Genomic DNA, 20,761 nt, shown 5'->3' with positions numbered 1-20,761 from the left:
GCTTGGATAGGAGTAGGTCTGAGGCGGCCAGAAGATGCAGAGCGTAGGGGTCTTGAGGGTGTGTAGTTAGAGACCATTGACCGGAGGTAGGCGGGAGCAATATGGTCGCACTGTAGAGCCCTGCTCTAAGCTAATTGTCACTGGTGTTGTATTAACTATTGTTCAGCCATTATCTCCATCTCTATATAATTCTGGACTTTGTGGGGTGGGAGAAATACAGTAGTTCCTATTTTAGCTTCTCCCAGTGTCCCGCATTGGATACGTCAACGGGGTAAAAATAACGTCCTGTCTGCGCGTCTTAACCAGTCACTGATGACCCTTTTCCATTACGTGGCACTGCCCTTATGTCTTTAGTAGAGAGAGAGAGAGGAGAGGTCATCAATCGGTTGGGTAGCCTTGGGTTGTGTCTCCTTATCTCTACTTGACCCCACAACCCATCTTTAATTTTCTCTCCCCTCTCTCATAGTTTCTGTACAACAACAACTCGCAGCAGCAGACGGAAGCTCGAGACGACCTCCACTGTCCCTGGTGCACGCTAAACTGCAGGAAGCTCTACAGCCTCTTGAAGCACCTCAAGCTGTCTCACTCCCGCTTCAACTTCAACTACGTGGTAAGACCACACTGTCTGACCCGTGTGTATCAAAAGGAATATGTTTTCTCACTTGGTAAATTGCACATATTACAAGGAATGCATTGGTGTGGTTTTTTATTGAACCCTGGAGCATTTTAACCTTAATCCCTAGCCCTATTTTCTGAAAATGCCTAAAAATACATAAGTAAATGAAAGATTGCTCCACTTCTACAAGGTCCATTTGCATGTTCTTGGTATCTAGGGACATCTATGGATCTCAGGGAATGTATTCACAGTGTCAGAAAGATTGTGTCTGTTACTAAACTTGAGGAAATTGTAATGAACCAAAGGAGAATATATATTATAATTATTTTTTTCATCCTTGACGGTGAATAACAACATGCTAACATTGACCAAAAGTCAATGGGGGGTCGGGGGTCAGGGACTACAGCCCCCTCAGCATCGACGGGGCACCGGTTGAGAGAGTGAACAGTTTTAAGTACCTTGGAGTCCACATATCCGAGGACTTGACATGGACCACACACATTGACAGTGTAATCAAGAAGGTGAGATGTGAGAATGCTATTCATCGACTACAGCTCGGCATTCAATACCATAGTCCCCTCCATACTCATAGCCAAGCTCAGGGACCTGGGCTTGGGCTATGACCTCTGCCAGTGGGTCTTGGACTTCCTGACTGGCAGACCCCAGGTGGTGAGAGCAGGCAACTGCACCTCCTCATCCATCACCCTCAACATAGGGGCCCCCCAGGGCTGTGTTCTGAGTCCCCTCCTCTACTCCCTGTACACACACGACTGTGTGGCTCAGCGGAGTAGCAATACAATCGTCAAATTTGCTGACGACACAGTGGTGGTGGGCCTGATCTCTGCCAACGACGAGAGGGCCTACCTGGAAGAGGTCAAGGTCCTGGCGGGATGGTGCCAGGAAAACAGCCTCTCCCTGAACGTCAGCAAAACAAAGGAGATGATTGTGGACTTCAGGAGGTCGGGGGTCAAGGACTACAGCCCCCTCAGCATCGACGGGGCACCGGTTGAGAGAGTCAACAGCTTTAAGTACCTCGGAGCCTACATATCCGAGGACTTGACATGGACCACACACATTAACAGTGTTGTGAAGAAGGCACGACAACGCCTCTACTTCCTCAGGCGCCTAAGGAAGTTCCAAGTCAGCCAGAAGATCCTTAAGAACTTCTACTCATGTACAATAGAGAGCATCTTGACCGGCAACATCACCTCCTGGTTTGGGAATAGCACTGCACAAGACCAAAGCAGACTACAAAGAGTGACACGTTCAGCCGAACGCACAATTGGAGGGGGGCTCCCCACCCTCCAGAACATTTACTACAAGCGTTGCAAGGGCAAGGCTAAGAGAATCATTAAAGACTCCAGTCACCCGAACAACTGCCTCTTTGAACTGCTGCGGTCAGGCAAGCGATACAGGAGTCTCAAGGCGAGCACAGAAAGACTCAGAAGAAGCTTCTATCCCCAGGCCATCAGGCTGCTAAACGAACAATGAATGAACACTACACAACAACAACCACCAAACGCACATAGCACACACATCCACACGCACACACTCACTTTAAACAAACACACTGTAGCACCCACTCCACACACTTATAGCACACACCCACTTTAAACAAACACACTGTAGCACCCACTCCCCACACTTTATATTTATGGATGAAGGATTGCACTACAACTCATACACCTTACTGTAAATTGTACCTAAAATTGTACCTCATCCCATTTCTGCTTTGCACTAGATAGTACTGTACATTAGTACACTGCATAGTATTGTGTATTGTATATTATATGGTAACTCAGAACATTGTACATATGTCTATACCGAACACTGTGACCTCATTTTCTTCTTCTAAATTCATGCTATATTATGTTATTATGTTATTTGATACTATCTTGTCTAGCACAGTCTCTGGAGCGTAACAGTAAGAAGCATTTTGTATGAAAGTATTCTGTACTTCTGTATGACAACTATTAAAGAACTTGAAGGCACGCGTGACGGCAATGCCTCTACTTCCTTAGGCGCCTGAGGAAGTTCAAAGTGAGTCAGAAGATCCTTAAGAACTTATTTTTTTTTCTCCTCGTCCCAATTTAGTCGTTGTGCCAATTCCCCCCCCTCCCCTACCTGGTTGTTGTGCGCATGTTCTCCTACTGGTCGGTACAAGGGAATCCTGAAGTCATCCGCACGCTTCCTCCGACACGCGCGGCGACAGCCAGTGACTCTTTTTTCACCTGGCAGCGAGGACTCTCTGGTGAAGTGTAACGTGTGGGAGGTCACGCTGCCTTCATCAAGTCCTGCCCCCGCTGAGCAAGCGCCCAGACCTGACCTGTAAGCGTCGCTGTCCACAACGCCAGTTTACCACCCATGACTTGCCCTCCCCCTAACCCAGCCAAACGGGTTAGTATAGCGATCAGCCCAAGCCCCAAGCAATGCTGACTCCGGGAGTCGAGACCGCAGCCTCTTGCATTGGTGACGAGCGCAATCTCCGCTACGCCACCTGACCGCCCATCCTTAAGAACTTCTACTCATGCACAATAGAGAGCATCCTGACTGGTAACATCACCTCCTGGTTTGGGAATAGTACCGCACAAGACCGTAGCAGACTACAGAGAGTGGCCCGTTCAGCCGAACGCACAATTGGAGGTGGGCTTCCCACTCTCCAAGACATTTACAACAAGCGTTGCATGGGTAAGGCTAAGAGAATAATCAAAGACTCCAGCCACCCAAACAACTGCCTCTTTGAACTGCTGCGGTCAGGCAAGCGATACCAGAGTCTCATGGCAAGCACAGAGAGACTCAGAAGGAGCTTCTATCCCCATCAAATACACTCACAGCACACACATCCACACGCACACACTCACTTTAAATAAACAACTCACTGCAGCACCCACTTTAGACACTTTAACACACTTTATATTTATTGGTAAAGAGATTTGCACTACAACTCATACCTCATTACACCTTACCCTAAATTGTACCTCATCCCATTTCTGCATTGTACTGTATATTGTATTGTAACTCAGTTACTTTTTCTACTCTGCATTGTATATTGTATATATGTATATTGAACCCTTGTTTACGTACTTTTGACTTCTATTTTATACTTATTTTTATACTTATCTTATACTTATCTATTTTTATCTAGCACACTCGGGAGCAAAACAGAAAGAAGCATTTCATATAAAAGTATTCTGTATTTTTGTATGACAACTAATAAAGAAACTTGAAACTTGAACTTGAATTAGTTCTTGAGATCAAGTGTACAAAAAATAAGCAATTGAACAAAGGGCAGATGATTTACAGGGTTTTTTGTAGATACAGTACAGAATTTTGTAATCAAATAGGAAATATGAATATAGTAAGTAAGTAACGTTTATTTTATATAGAACATCAGGGCCCCGTTCCCCGTACCTGGCTAACTGAGTTAGCCGGATAATTTTCAGCATAGCTTGACTTAAGCCAGACATTTCCATTCCCCGACGTCGGATTTTCTAAATCGCCATGGTAACAGATCAGAAAGTTTGAACCTGGTCGAGGGCAGGGTTAAGTTCAGTTAGCTGGATGAACCATGGCCACGCCCCCGCAAAGAAATGCCAGCTCGCTTCCTGAAATATTTCTCAGTCTAGATCCCATTATGCCATTCTGAATTATGTTTTTGTGCTTCGTTTGAAATTTAAAATAATAGGTCTACCTAAAGCTCTGATAATAAATCATATTCAGCCTATGAATTTACTTTGTCCTATATAATGCACGTCATATTTATACGGATACGGCGCTCGCGACACACAGTTATTTTAATAACTGACTAAACGGATCATTTTAATGAATGAAACCTATCGGGTGTTTGGCTCTGATTAGTTTAATATTCTTCGCTGTGTATTTGCTTAACGGAGCACCCGGATGCGTTTCATTCAAGCTGAAGCGCCTGCGCGGATTGTGGATATGAATTATGAGGAATCTGAATCTGTGGAGTATTTAATTGTATCACTGTCACTGTGACAGTGTCACACGTTATTGTGATATTGTAACTGGGATTAAAATATATGAGGAGATGCGCTGTTTGATGGATTTGATGACGTGACGTGACTTGATAAATTGAATGAGCCTTTGACGTTTTTGATGAATGAATTTGAGAAAATGCATTTATCTTTTCAAGCACTGTTATCTGATGATGAACATGAGGTGTCACTGGTATAAACCAAAGGGTAATCAATTCAATGCATGTATGGATTAGGTCCGAAACAGATTAAAACCTGATTAATAGTGTAACTGCAAGCCTCCCTCCAAGCCTCTCTTTGGAAACCATGTATTTATATAGTACATAATACCTAAGCACATACAGTACAGATATCCTCATAATATAATTCGTATCAATTAGATATACTATTTGGGCTTGTTTTTATCCTTAATCTGAAAGAGTTGAACTAATTATTTTCGCTAGCAAGATCTCATTTGATTATTCATTCCATAAACCTACTGCCAGCAGGCACGTTTAAAGAAATATAATCTGATTGATTGGGGTAATGAGGGACTTAAAATTAGCCTATAGATTATGCATTTAACTTGTCGGCGAGGCTATTGAGCCGTACTGCATTGTACCCATTCTGCAATCTGTTAATAAAGTTTTAAATCAATCAATCAATCAATGCCGTTAGAAGATCAGGATTTCTGCGATCGACACCTGCTGTCTTTTCAGCTGAGGCGGCCGCGCGCAATTATCCTGAGTCTCAAGTCTGGAACATCCCGGATCTGGATAATGGGACTTTTGATCGACTTAGTTGAACCAGGTACGGGGAATAAGGCCCAGGCCTATAAATGACCTTATTATGGCCAAGTCATACATCTATGGGTCGGGCCAAATCGCCTCTTTCAAATGGCAGAGTTAAATCTGGATTTAGTACCACCAGGCGCCCGGTATAGGGCAGCTATGACCGTGAATGAAATCTAAATCTAATTAATAGCTCCGCCATTTTTTACCGGATTGACACGTTTTTTTCCTAGACGTTCACAGAAGGGTAAATAAACAATATACCTGTACGTTGTATTGTATGGCAATAACATTGAGGTTTGTTTGACCTGCAACAAATGGTAACAATTTCACTTTTGATTCAGACCAATTCAAACAAACTTAGGTGAGCAATATTCCCGTAACACTTTGAGTGCCAACGACGCTATATGTTGTTAGTTCATGCTAGGGATGCCCCGATCGATCGGCCAGCGATCGGTATCGGCCGAAAATCAGTATAAATATGAGATCGGTGAATTCTGATAATGCTTTATTTTCGCGCGGAGTTCTCACTCGCTGACTTCTCTCTGAGCCTGACACAGCTGCTGCTGCAGCGCACTGCTCCTCCTCCTCCCCCTCCCAGACTCCCCATGTCAACAAGCTCCAGTCTGCATGAGCACCTCCGTTAGCTAGGTAGCTAACGTTAGCTCACTGTTTACACAAAATGACCCAGTAAACTAAATAGTTCACTTTAGTTTAATATATGATGCATTGTCTAACGGTATCTAGCCGGCTAGCTACTGATAGCTCCTGATATCAACAAGCTCCGCCAATAGTCTGCAGCATGAGCAGCTCTGTTAGCTAGGTAGCTAATGTTAGCTCACGTTAGCTCACTGTTTAAATGAAATGACCCAGTAAACTAAATAGTTCACTTTAGTTTAATACATGATGCATTGTCTAACGGTATCTAGCCGGCTAGCAGTAGCTACAGATAGCTCCTGATATCAATGTCTTATAACATAATTGACATTATTCGTTGTTGCAGCTGTTGGCTAATTAGCTATCATGCTTCATAACAGCACAACATCTTATGTTTCAGACCCTGTTAGTCAGAGTATACACACAGACAGTGGAGCTGTTTGCAGATAGCGAGCATTTTGACTTGTTGCGTGGTGGCGATGTCTCGCAAATAATACAACTATAAGTATAAGTATATAATTATATATTTTATTAAAAAAAAAGATAATATTTTATTATTTAAAAAAAGAAAAAAATTATAAAACCAAAAACTATCGGTATCGGCCGATATGGCTCATAGATGATCGGTATCGGTGGCAAAAAACCTGATCGGGGCATCCCTCATGCCGACCGTTGAGTGCCAGCGACGACAAATAGCGTTTTTTTGTCTTTTTTTTCTATTAGCGAATTGAATTCATATTTCATCAATCTAGTCTCACGTTAGTGCTGCAAACTCTCTCTGAGCTCCATTGGGAAAATACCGCCCCCTATCGTCTCTCCTTGTTGTACTGCACCCCATTGGATTAGACTGAATGAAACACATGGGGGGGGAAATCCAGTTTCCTCATTTTACTTCTCCGGCAAGCCATCCGAGAGGATCCAAGTTATTGCAGAGCCGCAAAACAGCGTGGAATACATATTGCCAGTGCCCAGCGCTGAATCAATAAACACGATCGATATTTGGAATGGCGATCAGGAATTGGAATAATCTTTTTGGAGAACATCTGATCTGAGGTAAGGAATCTATTTGACCAGTCTTAGGATAATCAGACCGTTTTTCACAGATATCAGCATGTGCCATATGTGTGTGTGTGCTGATCAGTAAATGAGAGAATCGATTTTTCAGCCCGCTTCTCTAGCGTGCATAAGTACACATACTATCGATAATCTAACGTTTATTTGAATACGATTCATAAATAGGCCGAAAAATTACAACGTTTTTTGTGTATTCCAGAATATTCCAGTAAAGGGCGTTTATCACAGAATCTTTATATTTTCCTGAAACTTTCAAGAAAACGAGGGTTTTTCAAAATGGTATAAAACGGAAATGAACCGATTATATATATATAAAAAAAAATCGACAATGTTGACTGCAAACAAGTCATTGATAAGCGACGGCCAGATTAGACACATAGCCATAATTTAAGACATAGTTTATGCGTTCACAAATATGAGAGCGCTATCATTGAAGTGGGTGGTGGCATTCAACGGGGGTAAGGTGCACCGCATGGCTGGTAATCAAAGTGTTAATAGAGCTCCACTTATTTTCCACTCTTTCTCCTCCTTCCTCTCCTGGCCGCTGGACAGCCCCACCCTAAAGGAGCGAGGATAGACGTGTCTATAAATGAGTCTTATGACGGCTCGTATGTGGGGAATCCCCAGGAAATCCACAGCCAGCCTGGCTTTGCCTTCAGCAGAAATGGACCCGTCAAGAGGACCACCGTCACACACGTCCTCGTTTGCAGGTCACACACACACGCACACACACACACACACACACACACACACACACACACACACACTGCTGGATTTACACACAAACTCACTCATTTTGCAAATATTGCTGCACTTAAAAATCATGTTCACCTGTCCAAATACATATGCGCACATACACAATAATAAATACTTTATGCCACTTATTGTAAAGCCCACCCAACTGGTACTACAAGCAAGTTGAAACGAACGCTTTTTGACCCAGGTTGTTCTATAAGGCCTGGGAGACAGGAGATACCAGATGACCTACATACAGGTTGTGACTTGACCCTGACTCAACTCTCAGAACACAACCGATAACTTTCAGAACACAACTAATAACTCTCAGAACACAACCGATAACTCTCAGAACACAACCGATAAATCTCAGAACAACTAATAAATCTCAGAACAACTAATAACTGACCAGAATTTAACACCCTCCTCTCCCTCCATTCCCTATCTCCTTCCTTCCACCTCCCCTGTCCCTCTATACCCTCTCTCCTTCTCTTCCCGTCTCTTACACCCTCTTCCAGGCCTCAGAGGACCAAGCCCAGCCTGTCTGAGTTCCTGGAGGCGGAGGACGGGGACACGGAACAGCAGAGGACCCACATCAGCGGCCACAACCGCCTATACTTCCACAGTGACAGCTGTATGCCGCTGAGGCCCCAGGCGATGGAGGTCGACAGCGAGGACGAGAGAGACCCTGACTGGCTCCGTGAGAAGACTGCGACGGTCAGCACACACACACACACACACTAGCTGTGACTGCAGTTACCTTAGGGGCCTTTCTCACTCACGTTTTGGGATCGAATCACTGCTCCCGGGAACGGGGGGGGAGGGAGGAGTGTTCTCACTCACCCCTTTTGGGATGCGAAACGGCGCTGATTCGTTTTTACCCCCCGCTGAACGGGACCAGTTGGATTAGGTGGTCTCGGAATCGGGCCGTGCGGGTGCGGGGGGCGTGACGCACACAACGTCGTTACTGTCATGCTTGCTTGAATTTTTGGGCAGATAACACCACACAGCAACAACTGGAGAATACCCACAAAAACGATATTTATGGGCAATTTGAGAGTTCAGACCTCAACCAAAAACAAGTGGATGAAAACATGAAGCCACGTTACAAACGCACAGCACTTCCCTGGCTCGCATTAGGCCTGACAATTTTTGTTTGCCATGCTATTTTCTATACATTAGTTTCTTGTTTGAATGCATTTATTTCTATTAGACCAGTGGTGCCCAACCAGTCGGCCGTGGTCGACCAGTAGATCAATGACATGTAATATAATTGCCACGAACGATGGGATAATGTTAGCTGCTGGACAGGCTAAGCTAACTAGCGTTAGCCGTTAGCTTAGCGTTAACGTTAACCCTGCAAAACGCTCAAAAGCGGACTCTACAACAGAGTTCCATTCGTGAGAAAAGAGGCAGAACACACAGTGAATGTATCCGTTTTGTTTATTGCACGTTCTTTGCTGAAAAGAAAAAGTGCTACAGGCTATACTAGACTAGGCTAAGCTAACTCTACAACACCATCTGTTATGAAGGATCAGATTAAACCGAATATATATATATTTATTACTTGAGATATATTGTATAGTATTTGTATATCGTCTGATATCCCTTGTATATTCTTTGTACATATACACGGAATATCCCTTTACCTAGTACAGACCATAATATTTCGTTCTCCTATTGGACAGCGATCCCTTAGGCGCCACGGCCATACCCCCAATGTCTAGTTCAAAGTCACCGCCAAAGACATGCCTGGACATGACCGGCTCTGCGCAAGAATACGAGACAGAAATAAGGCTGTTACTAGATTGTTCACCTAACGTATAAATACGGCGTAGGTGAATACAGCAGTATGTTAACCAATAAGTTGAAGCCTCACACCACGATACAACGTGCTGTGAAGTGGGCCTGTTTTGCCCCAAAATAGAGCCTTGATACCGCGTGCGAATTGATAGCTGAAGTGTCAGAGTTTAACGCTGTATCGTCGAGTTCGACCTATTCTATTATTTAAGTAATAGTCTATTATGTATAGTGTATCGTGCGGCTACCGTTCTACAGTGACCAGCATTACCAACGCTTCCTCGTACATAGCTAGTGTGCTTATCCAGGCTGGGCGGCTTAACCTGGTGCCGTCATCCGAGGAGCCCTAGACGAGAACCGTGTGGATATGTACACTGGATAACCTACACCGGCGACTACAGAGCCCTTTTCGGCTGGATTATATTTGCTTTGGTCCTGTAGCTGATGGAGCGGAGAATAGTCTACACCCACAATTGTGTGGGATTTACCCTGTGAGGAGCAACGTCGAGCCCGCCTCTAGGACGCCTGAGGCTGGCTAGCTTTCCTCCATGCGGCACTGCATACCGGAGAATAGCTGTTGTTCGTCTGCGGATCAAGAGATTATTGCACTGTCTCCTGTACCTGGAGTCTCCTTATTCCTCGTTGACCCAGACTTTCGCTACCGACAAATCCTCTCCCCTGCTGGCCTACAACCGGAGGGACCCTATTAGTATCTCCAGCTGCCCTACTAGTTTACCATATATATAATTCTTATGATACAGGTGGTATTAATTATCTCCTGCGTAATATGCCCATGGACTTGAGCTCTTGACCTATTCATGCACATTCTTCGCCTTACAAGCGCAATTCTCAATCTTGATAAGTAAAGTAATGTAAGATAATCTTCGTGCTGCTAATAAATATTCTTCTAAACAAGTATTTGTTGTGAAGCCGTGTTATTGTGGATGTGTTCATCTCATATACCTGTGTACTGTATGGCCAGTAGTAATGTACATAAGTCAGTAGTGGTTTAATGATACCATACTTATTCAATACAGTCAGGGAATTGTACCCCTCAGTTACACCATCCATTTGTGATAAAATGGGGTGGGTTATATTGACAAGGCTTGACAACAGAGGTTCAAATATAACTTCATATTTATTGCTTATTTATTCATTTTATATCAGCATCCAGTCTCCAGCGCCATGTTAACACTTCCTGTGTTTACATTTTCGAACGTGACATCATCGCCTACGGCAAGCGTAAACGCTCAAAAGGCAAACCGTAAACAGAACCCGGAACGAAACAAGACTGCAGTGTGTACGCAAACTAGTTCGCAATAGATCTCGGAACGGGCTAGAACGAAACGGAATGGAACCGAATACCTGAGTGAGAAAGGGCCTTTAGTGACAGGCTTCCATAGCGGCACGGTTCGCATCAGATCTCGGAACGGGCTAGAACGAAACGGAATGGAACCGAATACCTGAGTGAGAAAGGGCCCTTAGTGACAGGCCTCCATAGCGGCACGGTTGGCACTGCAGCAAGAAGGTCCTGGGTTCCTAGAGTTTGCATGTCGCCTGGGCTTTCTCCGGTTTCCTCCCACACCACCATAACAGGCATGTATGGCTAGGTAACTCCAAGGCACTGGCATTAGAAACTTGAGTTTACCTAAACATTAAAGTCCATATGTAAATAAAGTTATGTGTAATAAAATGGAATGACAGGAAAAAAGTATTGAACACACTAACTGAAATTAATTCAATACTTAGTGATGAAGCCTTTGTTTGTAATGACCGCTTCAAGGACACTTTCTGTATGATGTAACTAATCGCCCGCAGTATTCAGGTGTGATTTTGGCCCATTCCTCTACACAGATTGTCTTTAAATCTTGAAGATTGCGGAGGGCCCTCTTGTGAATCTGGATCTTCAGACGCTTCCACAAATGTTCAATTGGGTTTAAGTCAGGTGATTGCCTGGGCCATTCCAACAAGTTGATTTTCTTTCTCTGAAACCAATTGCGAGTTTCCTTTGCTGTATGCTTTGGATCGTTGTCCTGCTGGAATGTCCACCCACGTCTCATGATCATCCTCAGCATCCTGGTGGATGGCAGCAGGTTCATCCCAAGGCACTGGCATTAGAAACTGGAGTTGGTCCCCGGACGCTGAACTGGGGCCATCCACTGCTTCCAAATAGTTAGGAAGGGCAGTAACAGTTTGATGATATTCCTGGTTTGATGTGTAATGTACTTGGCCAATAAAGACTCTTACTTCTAGTTGTAGGATTTTGTCATGTTTACCCTGCTAGTAGATGCCACACTGGTGAATATTATTGTGGTGCCAGAGATGTTCTCATCATTTAACAGACTCATGACTACAAACTACTAATGTGCTAAATATATTTAAGCCTTTTCAGACAGATTAGTCAACTACTCCTGAATTTACCCAAGGGGATCAATAAAGGAATATCTTATCTTATCTTACTCGGCTAAGAGGATGCAGCTCTATCCACTTGGACTGACTGTCAGCATAGCCTTTTGATACACCAGTCATTATGAGTATACATACAAAGTATAATGTCATGTTTGTGTCCTGTCAGACAAGATGTGTCACCCTGCATTTTTAGAACCTTGGTGTTGTCCTTGACGTCCAATTGAACTTCTCCGATCACATCGCAGCGACAACCAGAACCTGCAGATTCCTCCTGAGCAACATCAGAAGGATCCGCCCCTTCCTGACAAAAGAAGCCACCCAACTCCTCGTCCAACAGTCATCTCCCGCCTTGACTACTGCCACGCACTGCTTGCTGGCCTTCCGACCACTGCCACCAAGCCTCTTCAACTCATTCAGAACGCAGCCCATGTCACCCCACTTCTCAGTGATCTGCACTGGCTCCCCATTGCCGCACGAATCCGCTTCAAGGCCCTCGACCTGGCATATTGTGCAGCGAAGGGAACTGCTCCCGCCTACCTCCGGTCGATGGTCTCTTACTAACACCCTCAAGACCACTACGCTCTGCATCTTCTGGCCGCCTCAGACCTACTCCTATCCGAGCTCCGGGAGGGTCATCAAAAAGAAGTCGCCTATTCTCGGTCCTTGCCCCACAATGGTGGAACGAACTTCCCACCACAGTTAGGACAGCCGAAACCCGTCCAATCTTTCGCAGTCGACTAAAGATGCACTTCTTCAATCATTATCTGAAATGGAAAAAAAACGAACCCTAACTAACCTTACTGTCATGCACTTGTCCTAATATACTAACCTACACTGTAGCACTCAACACTTTGATGAACATTGTTACTCAGCTGATAGAGTTGTACCCTTCCTGCTGTCTTGTTGTACAAAACTTGTAAGTCGCTTTGGATAAAAGCGTCAGCTAAATGACAAAATGTAAATGTAGCTGCTCACATCTGGTTTGGATTCTGAATACTGGGATGCTTTGTTCTCCTGCAGCAAATAGAGGAGTTCATGGATGTGAACGAGGGGGAGAAGGAGATCATGAAGCTGTGGAACCTCCATGTCATGAAGCATGGGTATGGAGCTCACGTTTACATTGCAGATACACCTTCCAAAGCACTGTTCCAACCCTTAGTTAAAGCCACACTCCTGTGTCCTGTTCTTTGATGTGTTGCAGCTTAAAGGAACACACCAACATTATGGGAAATTTGCTTTACAGTCTTCTCCAGAGTCGGACAAAAGATGGGATACCAATTTCCTCTCTGTGCGTTCAGTAGAAAGCTATCTGGCTGCAAGCTAGCCTAGCTTAGCACAAATTAATGGAAGCGGATACGGACCACTAGCCTAGCTTAAAATTCCAGGAGAGGTGTTTTTGGCCAACATCTAGGCTAGCTGGTCCGTATCTACTTCCATTACTTTCCAGTCATGTTGATGTGTTCCTCTAAGACTTGTATAGCATACAATTTTATGTTCAAAACCTCAGGTTCCACCCTGACCTAAAAGGAAAACATTTGTGATCATCGATTTTCAAAGTTTTCCATAAAGGCCACCTTGTTGCATTTCCCTAACCCAACTCCCCCTAACAAACACCTCTCTCTATTAGTCCATAACCCAACTCCCACTAACAAACACCTCCGTTAGTCCCTAACCCAACTCCCCCTAACAAACACCTCTCACTATTAGTCCCTAACCCAACTCCCACTAACAAACACCTCTCTATTAGTCCCTAACTCAACTCCCACTAACAAACACCTCTGTTAGTCCCTAACCCAACTCCCCTTAACAAACACCTCTCTCTATTAGTCCCTAACCCAACTCCCCTTAACAAACACCTCTCTATTAGTCCATAACCCAACTCCCACTAACAAACACCTCTCTATTAGTCCCTAACCCAACTCCCACTAACAAACACCTCTCTATTAGTCCCTAACTAGGCTCAGCTTCTTCCCCCAGGCCATCAGAGCCATGAACAATGTACATTGAGTGCTCAGAACATTGAACTGTCCACACACAAGCACACATGAACACACACACGACACGCACACTGTGCACGCTCACACACGAGCAGCCACTTAACACTTTAACATGAGCGGGCACACACTCATGTCGCACACACGCACACTTATGGCCAAAGGAAAGGACACTTTAAATTAGAATAACAGGAACAGTGTATTGCACTACCAAAGCTAACTAGCATGTCACACATGCGCTGTAAATAACTATGTACAGATACCGAGATGTCACTCCATGTTACCTGCTACCTGTTACTGCACAATGTTGTTTCTTCTTTTGATTCTATTATATGTACCACTGTATTGCACATCGTTGCGGGCAAGACCACCCGCATTTCATTGTATACCTGTATGCCGTGACAATTAAAACTCTTGACTTGACTTGACTTGACTAACTCAACTCCCACTAACAAACGCCTCTGTTAGTCCCTAACCCAACTCCCACTAACAAACACCTCTCTCTATTAGTCCCTAACCCAACTCCCACTAACAAACACCTCTCCATTAGTCCCTAACCCAACTCCCACTAACAAACACCTCTGTTAGTCCCTAACCCAACTCCCCCTAACAAACACCTCTCTATTAGTCCATAACCCAACTCCCACTAACAAACACCTCTCTATTAGTCCATAACCCAACTCCCACTAACAAACACCTCTGTTAGTCCCTAACCCAACTCCCTCTAACAAACACCTCTCTCTATCCCTCCTCAGCCTCATAGCAGACAACCAGATGAACCAGGCGTGCCTGGTGTTCACCGAGCGCTACGGCCCCCACATCGCCCGCCACAACCTCTGCCGCAACTTCCTGCTGCACCTGGTCAGCATGCATGACTTCAACCTGGTCACCACGGCGACCATCGACCAGGCCATGGTCCACCTCCGCCTCCTCCAGAGCCAGCTGCGTGCCACCCAGGGAGAGGAGGAGGAAGAGGAGGAGGACTGGGTGACGGCTGCAGAGTCCCAGTCGGAGCCTGACCCCGACCAGGCCGGGTACTCCTCCTGTAACGAGGATGAGGAGCATGGTGGTGGCGTAGAGGGAGACGGCCTGTGTAAGGAGCAGACACTCTGAAGCTCTGACTCATCTTTGGAAGGACTAGTGTATGTCTGACTGTGTGCCGATTGGCTCATGTGGTGTGGGAGGAGACAAGATGTTGTGATTAGACAAGAGAGATGAGAGATGGGGTCCAGAAATATACAGCAGAATACAGGCCAGCTTCATCTTTGATGAACGTGACCCATACAATCACAAAACATACATGGTTTTAAATCATATACACACACACTGAGGTAACTGCAGGGATACACTATTATTACACTATTATTACACTATTATTTCCCAAGTGAGGTCACTTCCTTTTTCTTATGTCAGCGGAAAAAGTGTATTATAATAACAACTATATTCTCCACTTGCACAATGTGCGGATCGGTATATCCGTTTACGTCTTCCACGTGTAGACTTCTTCCGGTCCCATCACAATACATAGACTTTAGCAACTTTTCTCCCATCAATTAACTCAATCAGCGCCAGACCGAGGATAGTCGGGTTATCTCGCCAACCGTTCAGCGCCAGACCCGAGTATAGTCAGGTTTTCATCGTTATTTCTTTTATTCGATATTTCTATTAATTTCTCTCACACAGACCTCGGGATTACCATAGGAAATGAGTGAGATCGCCAAAGTGCAATACCGGCCGCATCCTTCTGGGTGGCAGTATCGAGCACCCTTTGAAACCTTGTATCTTTTACCCTGTGTTACATTCAAATCCCTCCGGGCGCAGTTTTCTGGGTCAAGCGAGTCAAGCGGTTCGCCCGATCACATTGAGAAGCGTCAAATGCCCCAGATGCATGTGTTGTGGTGGATTATCTTGGCGACACGATGGACACCAATACTGGGAATCGCGATCAGACAATTGGAATATTCTTTTTGGGGTACCTCCTAGTGAAGGTAAGGACTATGACATCAACCCTGCTTTGATCCAACCATGACTTCACATCGATCGCAACAACCATGTGTAACGTTACTCCACAACGTATGCCATTGGTGACGATCAAAGCATAAAAAAATTACCCCCCCCCCCCCCCCCCTTTCATGCATTCATGATGAAACATAATACCTATTATATACATTTGATTTGGAAATAGTAGCGTGTCCAGGCGAGCAATGCCAACGCTTTTAGTGAAATTCACGTATTGCTCCATATCGCCGTTTTCTGGGATTAGCCAGGATCAATCTGAAACTATACTTATATTCACCACGGTATAACACGCGAACATATGCATGAAAACATTTATTCTTTTTCACATATTGAACGATAGATAGTTGATGTCAAATGGGCCATAGTATTGTATCCATAGCTATATGATATAGATATAGCCCTGCAAACACCGCCACTTATCCCTATCTCTTAGAGCGTTGGCCCAGTAGGAACTAAGATGCTATAGGCCTCCGGCGCTGAATGAGTCAATTAAACAACTTTATCGTCACTTTTTTCTTTTTGAAAAAAATACTTTGAATTAAATGATTTAATAAGAAAGCGTTTGTAAAGTGTTTGTCAGCGGGGTCTTTTAAGGTTTTCGGCTGTATTTCATGTACACAAGTTTACTGTTAGTTAGTTGCATTAGCATTTAGCTCCGCCTAATACAATAAATACAATACAGCCAACCAGCCAGATTAACAGAAAGCAATTTTCCATCCGGGGTTGTCACCAGCTTGGCTGGCCGTCTGCACTGATACAATTGGCTGTATCAGAGGGTGGGAGAAGCTGGCGGGGTGGGTCCGGGTCGTTGTAAACAGCGACTCCTACAGTTCGGTCGGGGCGCCTGCTAAGCGCGGATTGGACGTGAGGGGGATAGTGTGGTCCTCCCACACGCTACGCCCTCTCAATGAGAATCCGCGCTGCCAGGTGAAAAGAAGCGGTGATTGGCTGGACGTGTGTCGGAGGAAGCACGTGGTAGCCTCCACTCTCCCAGATGATCTGACTGGGGGGGGGTAAGTGCGCAGCGACCAGGAAGGGACTGGGAATTGGCATACGACTTAACATTGGGATGGGAGAAAATCGGAGGAAAATGGAGGGGGAAAAAGACCAAAAAAAAAAAAAAAAAAAAGCAATTTTCCAGAATATCAAATGTGGGTCTGACAGATCAAACAGATGCCACGTCGATACAAATTGAGTTATATGTCTCATTTCATGCCCCATATCTACACCAGATTAATGAATGGGATTTAGGCATAGCTAAATGCTAATGTGGCTAACTAACAGTGGAGCCACATTAGCATTTAGCTAAGAAAAAAGTTACTATAAAGTTGTTTAATTTAGGGGAGAAAAGTTGCTAAAGTCTATGTATTGTGATGGGACCGGAAGAAGTCTACACGTGGAAGACGTAACCGGATATGCCGCCTCCACATTGTGCAAGTGGTCAATTGTGTTTGATAATCAAATGATCAAATCACTTCCGCAAGTCCCGCTTCCAGGGACTTGTATGAGCTGGTCACAAGAACTTGAAGGTTTGAGTCGTGTTTTGTCTCTGTCGTATGTGTTGGCGGTTTTTCTCCAGCCACATAAAGGACCTCGGCCTCTTGTATTGCAGGCGTGGGTGGGAGGCAGTTATGATTATAACATTTTGAACTTGAAATGGTAAATAAATTTTTTTAAGGACAATATCTCTAGGTTTTGAGGATTCAAAACGTAGGATTTGTGAATACAATTTAGTTTTTTAATTACATTAACCTCTTAACATGCAACAGCCCGGGCCATCGTGCCTGCCGGCGGAACAGACGAAAGTCACAGCACTTTGCGAGTGTCTAGCATATGACGGTGTGTCGCGAATCGTTCCACATGTGGGCCCTTGGATGTTAACACTTTCTGTGCCGCACTGTTTTTGGGTGACGGCTATGCGAGGCCACATTAAACTAATAGTCCGTCACCTTATTTGTAGAGCTATAACTATATTCTATATTATAGCTATGGATACAATACTATGGTCATTTGACACGGAGTTTCTTCCGGTCAAGATGCAAAAAAGAAAAAGAATTTCCATCCATACGTTCCCGTTTTATACCGTGGTGAATGAGTGTTATTTCGGAATGATCCGGGCTAATTCCTGGGAGGCTGGTTATAAGCCGCAACGTGTATTATACTAAATCCATTGGCGTTTTGTGCCTACACACGCTACAATAAAAAAATCAAATGCATATGATAGGTATTATGTTTCATCATGATGCATCAAAGGGGGGGGGTGTTTTTTGATGCTTTGATCGCCATCAACGGCATACATTGTGGACTATCGTTGGATCAACGCGAGATTGATGATATATAGCCCTTACCTTGACTAGAATGTACCCGAAAAGAATATTCCAATTATCTGATCGCCATTCCAAGTATTGATGTCCATTGTGTCGCCAACATATTCCATCCCACAACACCGATCGGGAGTATCTGATTCTTCTCAATCCGAGCATTCTAACCGCTTGTCTTGTCCGGAGAAAAATAGCCGAGCCGGACCCATATAATCGACGCACAGCCCAAGACACAATGTTTCATGTTTCAAAGGGTGCTCGATACCGGTACTGCACCTTCAGATTCTCCAAAAAAAAGGAAAAACAACCCAGAAACGAGAATCTTCGTTTATGGCATTGAGCGACTTAGGCCCAGAAACGAGAATCTTCGTTTATGGCACTGAAAGTGTTAAGAGGTTAATGTTGTGTTTCTTTTTCAAATGTAGCAGAGAGTAAAGACCTTAACCCTATCAAAACGGCAGTCAACGTGTATATTTTCATTTTTACCGATGTTTTTAAGATTTACCGAAAATATGAATTTATCGGACGGAAACATATCTCTTTTATTGTAAAACCATGAGGAAATGACTAAATCCCCATTGGAAAGAGGAGCGTTTCCCCGATCCATAGATGTATGATTTGGCCATAACAAGGTCAAGTTCAAGGTCAAATATTAATTATTTTTTTGGATCCACTTTTTCTCCTTTTAAATTTTTTTCTCCCATCCCAATTCCACTTTGCCAATTCTCCCCTGTCTTGAACGTTGCTCGCATGTGCCACCCACTGGCCGGTTGTAGGGAGGATAGAAGCCTTGCATCACATGTCCCCTCCGATACATGTGGAGGCAGCCTGTTGCATCTTTTCACCTGCCAGCGCCGACTCTCATTTGGTGTGGGAGGCTCACACTACCCCCACCATTTTCCTGTCTCTGCTGTGCAGGCGCTCCAACCGACCTGTAGGAGTCGCTGTTTACAACGTCCAGATTACCACCCATCGACTTCCACCCGCTAACTCTGCCAATTGAGTTAGTATGACGGCCGGCCCAAGCCGGAGGCAACGCCGACAGCCGGATTCGAACCCGGTGTCTCTTGCGTTGGTGATGAGCGCAATGTCCGCTGTGCCACCCAGCCGCCTAAGCTCAACCCAGGCTTATGCATGTGCTATAAGCAAAGTATAAAGATACGCTTTTCAAAAAAAGTATGCAGTCGAGTTCAAGTAAAGAAATTGCCGCTTTTCTGGGTGCATGTTAACAGGTTAAAAAATATGTATATTTTTTAATCTTAAAACAAAACTTGCAAGTAGTCATTTTCAACGGTAGTCTAATATTTGATACATTATGTCAGGGGAGTGAAAAGATAAAAATTTAGTAGGGCTGTCAGTTTATCGCGTTAATTAGATTAATTAATTACACAGCTAATTATCGCGTTATGAAAATTAACTTTTTTTTTTTTTTATATTTTTTTTGTATCATTCATTCCATAAGAATGTAGAATACACATTTACAGACTTTTTTTTTAATATGGTCCATTTGCATGTTCTTGGTATCTGATTCTAGGGACATCTATGAATCTCAGGGAATGTATTCCCAGTGTCAGAAATACTGTGGGCTAGATCCACAAAGAATGGATTGCATGGTGCAAGATGCACCCTTACTTACAATTCATTATGAATTGAAAATGGGGGACCCTGATGTAAACGAGACAAAAGTCTTTCTCTGGTCTGCATCCCCTTAACAATTGTGTGTATTGAGCCGTACTGTATTGTACCCATTCTGCAATCTGTTAATAACATTTTCATTCAATCAATCAATCTGCGCGGTGATTGATTGAATGAAAATTTTATTGAGTCAATTGTAATGAACCAAATGAGAATATCAATACATTTTTTTTTTATCTTTGACTGTGAATAACACCATGCTCAAATTGACCAGACCTGAAAAATCTAAGCAAATTAATAGATGGAAGATGATTAAACAGAAGGTTTTGTAGATACAGTACTGAATTCTGCCATCTGGACACATGCAATTTGAAATATGATTATAGAATATCAGGCATAAAATGGTTAATTAGATTAATTAATTACAAATCCTGTAATTAATTAGATACATTTTTTTAATCGCCTGACGGCACTCAAATTTAGTTTTCTCCCAGTTGGAATGTCATTAACTGCAGGATCCTGCCATGCAAGGGGCCACGGCTAATTTAGGCATCTATGGTACTTTTGGTCAGGGTTGCTACAGCCTCCTGTCTCCAACCCCTCCTTCCATCATGGGACTCTGATGCCGCCTCTAGGATCAGTTTTTCAAACAGAGACACCAAACTGACTGAGGGTTTTCTGCTCCTTCAACCAAATCAACACTTGGAACTTTCTACTCCTGTGCCAGTATTTG

The 20,761-nt window shown here is 44.1% G+C and overlaps 1 protein-coding gene across 1 annotated transcript in view; it reads left to right on the top strand.

Annotated features, from left to right (window-relative positions):
* suz12a (SUZ12 polycomb repressive complex 2 subunit a) overlaps positions 1–16,818 on the top strand; it is a 95,196-nt gene extending 78,378 nt beyond the window's left edge. Inside the window, exons 12-16 of the mRNA XM_084329977.1 lie at positions 467–610; positions 7,668–7,825; positions 8,369–8,567; positions 13,080–13,159; positions 14,809–16,818. Of these exons, the coding sequence (XP_084186103.1) occupies positions 467–610; positions 7,668–7,825; positions 8,369–8,567; positions 13,080–13,159; positions 14,809–15,166 (939 nt within the window). The 3' untranslated portion in view covers positions 15,167–16,818. The remainder of the gene's footprint in view (positions 1–466; positions 611–7,667; positions 7,826–8,368; positions 8,568–13,079; positions 13,160–14,808) is intronic.
* The last annotated feature ends 3,943 nt before the right edge of the window (positions 16,819–20,761 follow it).

This window comes from Notolepis coatsorum (assembly GCF_963971535.1).
Source record: "Notolepis coatsorum genome assembly, chromosome: 14".
NCBI classification, from domain to species: domain Eukaryota; kingdom Metazoa; phylum Chordata; class Actinopteri; order Aulopiformes; family Paralepididae; genus Notolepis; species Notolepis coatsorum.
The sequence above is the reverse complement of the archived record's forward strand: the minus strand, read 5'-3'. Positions and strand labels throughout refer to the sequence as shown.